This window comes from Austrofundulus limnaeus, unplaced genomic scaffold (genome assembly GCF_001266775.1).
Source record: "Austrofundulus limnaeus strain Quisiro unplaced genomic scaffold, Austrofundulus_limnaeus-1.0 Scaffold233, whole genome shotgun sequence".
Classification (NCBI taxonomy): Eukaryota; Metazoa; Chordata; class Actinopteri; order Cyprinodontiformes; family Rivulidae; genus Austrofundulus; species Austrofundulus limnaeus.
Genome location: NW_013952635.1, coordinates 439,519 through 448,418, shown reverse-complemented (window position 1 = coordinate 448,418; position 8,900 = coordinate 439,519). Strand labels below are relative to the sequence as shown.

At 39.1% G+C, this 8,900-nt stretch overlaps 1 protein-coding gene across 1 annotated transcript in view; it reads right to left on the bottom strand.

The window, feature by feature from the left end:
* Positions 1 to 8,900, bottom strand: part of LOC106525548 (neurexin-2) — a gene marked incomplete at its 3' end in the record, with an annotated part of 638,625 nt that overhangs the window by 354,609 nt on the left and 275,116 nt on the right. Inside the window, 1 exon segment of the mRNA XM_014019826.1 lies at positions 1,675 to 1,695. Coding sequence (XP_013875280.1) covers positions 1,675 to 1,695 — 21 coding nt within the window.

Sequence of the window (8,900 nt, the reverse complement as noted above, 5' to 3'; positions counted from 1 at the left end):
ACTTATTTTCCACCATTATTTGCAAAAAAATTCTTTAAAAGTCAGACAAAATGATTTTCTCAATTTTTTTCACATTTTGTCTCTCATAGTTGAGAAAATTAACAAAATAATAATAATCATTGCTCAAAAAACTGTTTCAGTTTTTAAAACTTGCAATTCATTTAAAGGACACAACTGTTGGGTTTTAAAGTACAGCTTTAAACAAATAGCAGAGCTAAAACAAAGTAAGGTTTCCTAAAGCCAGAACAGGTTACTTGGCCTTTCAAAGATTTGAATACACTGCTCGCTTGTCGAAACACAAAATATATCCATAGACATGTACAGGCTTCTCAATATCATTCCTTTGCAAGAAATGACACCTTTTAACAACTTTCTTTTCAATAAAAAAGGGAAAATGTTTAAAAGTTCATTGGTAGCCCTATAAAACCACAGACACACCTGTTTTAGAGTGAATTCACACCTGACACATTTGCTCTGATTTAAACAGAGTTTGTTTCCCCCTTTCTTTCCTTGTCTGTACTCCTTCATGTCCCYCATCATTTCTGTTTAATGGGAGCAACTATTTGTTATAAATTATAGTCTTTTTGCAAAAAAAAAAATGCACAATGTGAATGCTAACCGCAACAAACAAGCAAAAAAAGTTGCTCACTTTTGGTCCAGACCAAACAAGTGCACCAAAGGACATTCCTGGTTTGAATACATCCTTAGCCTTGCTATGTCATCAAATAAATTCTCATACTATGGAAAGAGATTAATTCATTTATAGTTTATTAGGTTTACATAGAGAGCACACTGACGTGGTCTTCTATAGCTTCGTAATACCACAAGAAAAACAGCTAATGTTTGGTATAAAAGTAAAGAAAAAGTAGTGACATAAACCTGCGGCAAGTGGGTGTTTTTCAAAGCAAATTTCCCTAATGGATCAGCATGTGTGATAGGTAATTCATCACCTTCAAACCAGTGAGGAGGAAAAGCACACACACACACAAACAGCTAGATACCAATCGAGAATTTAAAAATACGAACATATTCAATCAAATATTTTAGCCTTTTCAGCTGCACTGTAGAGACAAGCATGTGTTTACAAACAGACAAGCCAAGGCTAATCTATCCATAAACTCTGCTCTATCGAGTTCTGGCTTAGTGCCTGACCTAAGAGCTTATGAGGTCCCTCGAGGCCCCCCAACCTAAAGCCTTCGTTCACCTTTGTAGAAGATACAGGATAAGGAGGAAAACAAAAAGTCAGGATCTCAGAATCACAATGTATCTTTCTAACTTCAGTAATTCTTTGCTCTGTGGCAAACTGACCCAACATTKTCAACCAGACTTGACCATTTTTATGCATAATAATAGTCCTGAGTAGCAGCTAAAGCTTGTTTCTTTGAAGACAAATTGCAATCAAAACAAAGAAAAATGAAAAAAAAAAAAAAAGCCAGATAATCTGAACTCAAGATGAAAAAGGGATATTTAAAAGAAGTGTTGGCCAATCCCCTTTTATCTTGTTCAGAAACTGGAATTTAGGCCCCCTGGAAGTCACTTATAACCGCAGTCCAAACAGACAATGCCCCTCCCCAGAGGGAGGCCGTATAGTATTAACAAGCAACCAGCATCGGCAGCCGTGAGAGCAGCAAGGAGTGCCATCAGACTGCCTGCGAAGAAAAGCATCAGTCTTACCTTCGACAATATACTCTTCAGCTTCGGGGTCCAAAGGGAATGCATGGAGAAAATAAAGAAAAGACAAGAAAACAGAGAGAGAAATTAATGTCTGTTGGCAGCTCAGTAAATCAATGCAGATTATTAACATTAAGAAATATACTGTGTGAGGGCTAATAAACAACAACTAACTCCAACTATTCCCTTAATGAACTGCAGGCTTGAGCCTAAGTCCTTCACATTTCACATGGTGACATTAGTAAAGCAAAAGCCAAGAAAAAGATAACTGGGCATGCCATCTGTCTGCTGTTTTGGCTGTATTGTCTTGGTCATCACAAGACACTATTGTATTAACTTAAAGAAGGGTTGATAGTTTTCWAATTCAACTATGAAAAATAGGAGATCAATTAAACTGAAAAAAAAAATCATACACCAATTCACAACCCCAGATAAATATCAGGGGTCCATGTCGTGGGCATCTTTCACCACTTAAATTGCTTTTAGTATTAAGATTTTATGGTAAGAGCAGTCAGTAAGAAATTTGAGACACACCACTAAGGACCCAATATGGCAAAAAAGTTTAGAAGTCAACCAGATTTAACACAACACCAAAGCACAAGTGATGAGAAATGATTTTCTTGAAATCTATGCCGCACTCCTGATGGGGGATATACCATACCTTACTATTTCCAATAACATAACTTTTTCAATAGTAAAAAAAAATGTCATGTTGATATATCAACAAAATAAAGWGGCACCTTTATCACACTAAGAATGGGACAAATGGACAAATGCTTTTTTGAGGGGATCTGGATCTTGCCGGTACATTCATTTCGTAGAGCTATTCAATTTTGAATAAGTTACACCATCACATCAGGAAAAYGTCATCATGTACGGCATTGCATCACGTGGGCGGAACCAAGTTTTGTTAAGCCAAACACCCCACCCATCCGCTAAGCTGATGTACTCCACCACTACCACTTTGCTGGTTTTCCATGAAAAAGCAAAGGAGAAGTGATTGTCTCTGTGAAGAAGGCGGTAAAATTACAAGTAGTAAACTCTACTGTCCACAACTAAGTTTCTTTCATTCGTTAAAGGAGTCATTCAAACCATTCAGCTCATTCACAAACATCACATCTCTCATAAAGATTTGAAAACTGGCCACACTGGCCTCATGACTAGGCTATGACCACGATTGTGACAAGGTCATTGTAGCAACTTAGAGCAGACACGATACTCATCATGCTTGCTTGACGTGGTCCTCCAGTGTATAGCAAAATCCTGGCATGGYCCACGAAAAATGTGCCAGAGAAGTCCTAACAAGTGTGATGAAAAGTGCAAGCGAGTATCTCAAAGATGTGGAAAATAAAAGGAAACCTCTATTAAGCAAGTGCTAAGAGTGTGGCAGCATCATGATTCCCTTCACACTGAAGGGTTTTCAGTCTTTTTTGTGTGATCTAGCCTCAATGTAACAGGTCGTTCAGAGTGTAACTTGCTCATCATCCAGTGTGAAAGAGGTCTAAAAACAAAAGCTACGTCAATAAGTGGTTTGGCTACAAGAGGATAAACTTCCAGTAAAACAATATTTTGTAAAATGTGCAGGAAAACTGAAAACCCAATATACTTGTTTGACCATTTGAAGCAAAAAGAAACACTAAACAGTGCAATCAGACAACAAAAGCACACAGACAAAGAAATGTAGTCCAGAGGTAAATAAAAGACTCAACCAAGCATTGCTGGTCAAGGTACTATTTGTACTCCATATAATAGCAAAAGAAAATGGTACACAGGTAGTGCTGATGATGTTGTTTGGGCAAGATTAAGATGTCTGCGCAATCAGTGTTTGTTTGTATTGCAGCCACTATTTTATAGTGTAACTATAGTGAGAGGTCAGTTTCGATATGTCTGCAGCCAACTGAAGATTTGTAAGTTTTACACTTTAATAATTGTTAAACCAGTTTGTTAAGCAGATATGTTATACTTCCCAGGGAAAACAAGATTGAATATTTTATTGCTCTCATTTGATTTAGCAGTGTCTCTATCGTTGCACTATTACTCTGCTTTTGTAGAGCCTCCCTTGCAGCAAATGCTGTCAGCAAGCACAGTGGGTCATAAAAATGAAAAATAAATATGTGCTTTTTGTTCACACTAATAAATGCYGTTACCTGCAAGCCGCAGTCATCAATCACATTTGCAGTGTTTTTGCAACAACTATCTTGAGCTATCATGACAAARGTTTATATCAACCAACTCTACTTTTCACCACTGACTGCATGATTAATRTATAAAAGTTTTAGACAATGTTAGAGATAACAAGAACAGTTAGCCTCCATGGGAAACTAAAAAGCATTCAAATGGAGAAAAAAATGCCAGCCCTTTTTATTTCAAAAGACCCTTACTGCCCAAGCTGACCAGAAACAGGTTCATTTGGTCAAGGAAACTACCAGACAGCTGATATTAAACCTTACCTGAGGCAAAACAGCTTGATTCGTATTCTAAACCACAAAAAAGACATCAGCATACTAATTCAAAATCCTGGAAATGCCTGAGAACCTGCCAATCTACAGAGCCAGTTTAGATTGATGCAGACTAGCAGTTATTTACAAAATCACTGGCCATGACTCTGCCTCCCCACTCTCTCATCTCCGATCACAGCCCATCATCYTTTTCTTTCATTGAGCACCTTTATACTTTCTCTCCCTTTTATCTGGAGCAAAGGATGTTTGATGTACACAGGGAGTTGTTTATATCATTACTAAACCATGACTCTCTCTCTCTCTCTCTCTCTCTCTCTCTCTCTCTCTCTCTCTCTCTCTCCATAGTCCCCACATCCTGCTTTTCCAACACGTCCCCATTCCCAGGGTGCGAAATACTGCTGCTTTTATCAAAGCATGCAGATTCTCTGAGATATGCTAACTGGCAGTTGAAGTACTAAACAGCAAACAGAGCATTCTAATGCTAYGTTCACACCGAACGTGTTTTGAGCGGCCAAAAAGCGCAAAACGCCTCTCGTTGGACGCATTATTTTCAGACCRAAGAACGCACTAGTGTTCAGACCAGAACAAGCGGCAGCAGCGAGGTATGGGAGGAGCGTGTCCTCGGCGGGTGAAATAAAGATAAAAGAAAAGAAAATGGCTTTGATTTATTTACTAAAAAGCAGGCGAACGTTGCGCACAGCAGATAATTAATACACCAGATGATTTAGAGGCGATTTGTTCAGTTAGTTTCGTCACTCCAGAAGCTGCCAGCGGACGGAACTTTTTTTTTTGGTCCAGAGCAGCTGATCCACATCGGTGCTGACATATCCTGCCAGAAAATCCAACTGCACATGGTCGATTTCAGGTAAAGATCTCCAGTCCGTCTGTTTCGGTTTTCAGTGGGAGACGCGTCGAGCAGCGAAAAGTTCAGATATTTGAACTCTGGCGGCGACTCGGGCAGCGGCTGCTTCCGCAGCACCGCATGTGCGAAAAACGCTCTGCGNTGGGAGGAGCGTGTCCTCGGCGGGTGAAATAAAGATAAAAGAAAAGAAAATGGCTTTGATTTATTTACTAAAAAGCAGGCGAACGTTGCGCACAGCAGATAATTAATACACCAGATGATTTAGAGGCGATTTGTTCAGTTAGTTTCGTCACTCCAGAAGCTGCCAGCGGACGGAACTTTTTTTTTTGGTCCAGAGCAGCTGATCCACATCGGTGCTGACATATCCTGCCAGAAAATCCAACTGCACATGGTCGATTTCAGGTAAAGACCTCCAGTCCGTCTGTTTCGGTTTTCAGTGGGAGATGCGTCGAGCAGCGAAAAGTTCAGATATTTGAACTCTGGCGGCGACTCGGGCAGCGGCTGCTTCCGCAGCACCGCATGTGCGAAAAACGCTCTGCGCCCCTTCCACCTTCCTTGCGCGCCACCCAAAACCTACGTGATGCGACGCACGACCCCTAGAGGCGCGTCCTCCATGGACTTTGCATGTGAATCGGCCGCTCCTGCCGTTCAAAACGCGTTCGGTGTGAACGTACCATAAGTGATGGGAGACACACATTTACACACTGTTGAAGGGGTTGCCCAGTCATCTTTGAAGCAATGTTCCATCTAATGGTTATCAATAATTAGTACATTGTAAGCCATGACATTAGTCATAGTATAAGGAGTATGAGAACAAGGCAAACGTCTTTGTCCAGGCTATGCAAATGGCTCGTACTATTTTTTTTTAATTTCATGTTTATTAAACAACTAAATGACATACTGATACTGTATAAACGAATAATAAAAAAAACTTCTACACTTTTGAATGACACAGTTAGTTTGTTTTCTCAACAAACAATGGTTGTCTTCCTTTGTAAATGCATGCTGAATACATATAGATTGTGTGCGCCAATGGTTTGGAATAACATAAATGTTTAGTTGAGAAAACAGCAACGAACAAAACAAATGGTTTTATGCAAAATTGTTGAGGTTTAATATTAGCTAATGTAATGTTCTTTCACGTGTTGCTTTTGAGAAAGAGTTTTTGTTGTTTTTTTCCTTTAAGCGATTAAATTTGACTTGCCTGCATAAAATCTTCTGCTTCTTCTTCTTACCCTATACTCTGTGACTGATGCCACAGCTGAGAGGTTGCTAAATATTGGTAAATATCATAGAACATCAGTTCAAACCTGACTGACTATCCCTTTAAGAAAAAGTTTTGCTACATCTGTTTAGGGTGAAGGGATAGTTACTGTTTTGTGTTATTCTGTTAAAAAGATCATTTATCATGAAAGTGAGATGAAACAAAGGCTCTTTGATGGCATCTGGATCTTGCTGATCTTTGTGTTTCATAGATCCGTTCAGTAGAGCCATCTGATTGTTACCGAGTTGTCTGTCACGTATGGATATTTGCTATCATGTATGCAATGTTGTCATCTTGTCAAGTGGGCAAACCAAGTGCTTTTTTAAGTGGAAGGCCCCTCCCTCTTTCACCCTGAGCTGCTGTACTCCACCCTTCTGCCTGTTTTCCATTGAAAAGAGAAGGGGGTGGGGGGGTTGTATCTGTGTTTAAGGAGGAAATATTACAAGGAGTAAATACAACTCTGTACTGTCCACAACTTGGTTTGTATTGTTCATTTTAAGGAGATGTTCAAGCAATTCGAAATGTTCGCAAAYGTCACATGTCTACACTTGTGTAAAACTAACGGCACTATTAGCGGTTGAAACAATTAGCAATCAAGAACTATTGCAACATTTAAATATATCTGTACCCTTTTTAAAAGTATGTCGCCAGCTTCACTGGCACAAGAGCACTTACACTATAAAGAGTTTCTCTAGTTTCACGTTGTGTTTCAGTAAAATAAATTTGGGATCATCCATCCATCCATTTTCTGTACACGCTTCTTCCTTTTCAGGGTTGCGTGGGTCACTGGTGCCCATATCCAGCAGTCACAGTGCGAGGGACGGGGTACACCCTGGACAGCTCGCAAGTCAGGGGCCACACATAGAGACAAATGAGACAAACAACCATTCACTGTCTCATTCACACCTGGGGACAATTTAGAGTTATCAATTAACCTAACAGTCATGTTTTTGGTCTGTGGGAGGAAGTCGGAGTACCCGGAGAGAACCCATGCATGCACGGAGAGAACATGCAAACTCTACCCAGAAAGGTCCCCGAACCGGTATTTGAACCGGTGACCTTCTTGCTGAGAGGCATCAGCTCTACCATCTGAGCCACCGTGCCGCCCAATTTGGGATCATATTTTTGATTAAAGCTACATTCTTGTCATTGACCCTCAGTAGGAAAAGGTTCATTTGTTTAAATCAAAATCTCCTGAGTCAATGATAAACAAAACAGGTAGAAAAATAAATCACTGATTAATAAGAATATCCTAACCTTTCAGGGTCAAGTCATCACAAATTCAAGTGAATAACTTCTGAAAGTGGCTCAAAAGAAATCTGGTCTTGGTGGAATGCACCTCTTCATTCTGAGCTTTGTCTCTTTCACCCACTTTAATTTGCTGAGGTCTTTTTATAACCTGTTACCTTTAGCCCAGAGGGCTTTTCATTTCACATAGCCCCCAGGCTTTAAGTTCAAAGAGATATTTGTCTTTCAGGGTACTTTGGGACTCACATGAGAATCTAAACAACAAATCTGTTTCCTTTTTTTTGTTTTTGTGCTGCGAACAGAACAATCGTTCCAATAAATATGTGCATATTTTGCTATGCTGCATAAGTGTGGCCCTTTAACAAGGMCTGAAGTCATATTTTGATAAAAATACCAAAGAATAAAAAAACAGCTATTCTTAAAATTATATGCTCAATTAAAATACCAAAATAAATAGCACATTCTAAAAATGCAGACATAAAGCTGTGTTGAAATGCACTGCTGGTCAAATGTGACATTTTTGTCCTATATCTCTAAATTAGTGTGCAGTACCTCCAGCACAAAGGACTTAATTAATCACAGTGTGTCAGAATACAAAAAAGGCAGCACAATTTCAGAGTGTGGCTGCAATGAGAAGAGTAAATAAACTCAAATTCAGATGGAAGCAGTGGAAAAGCTAAACGTCTTCACCAATGAATCCCCAGGGGCTTTGGAGGCAAATGAGAGAATTCTCAAACCCTCTGTCCTTCCACCAAACTCACTCAAAGATTTAGCTAGAAAAATAAAGCTTGTTTGAACTGAAAAACAACCTTCTTTCTATCATAGYCTTGCCATTTATATAGTTCCAGTAGCAAATCCACAAACCTTTAGTTTGAAATAAGTACACAAAGGTTGCATTTTAAATGGCATAACTAAATGTATTAAAGAAATGTCTATCACTGTTCTAAAACGTGTTTGTTTAATTGGACTCCCAATATATATGTAAACAGCAAAAAAGGCTATTATGTGCAACAGATAATAAAATAGCTGTAATGCTATGTAATTGGTTTCATTGTGCAGGAAAAAAAATGTTAGTGTTTATAAACTCACTRGTCATGTGCAAAACTGCCTGACCTGTATGTGCCTTTATTGCTTTGTCCACTTATGAAAATCTCAATTTACTGTTTGGATAATCAAATCACCAAAAGAAGTCCATTTGGATACCTAAAAGGAACTTATAATGCAAAATCCCCCTTTTTTAGCCGTTAAATATGTTTGTACTTGGGATCTTCAGGAGCACAGAAAATTGGACTTTAGTTACTTCTTATGCTGCATACTGTAGTTATCTACAGTGGGGAAAATAAGTATTTAGTCAGTCACCAATTGTGCAAGTTCTCCCACTTAAAAAGATGAGAGA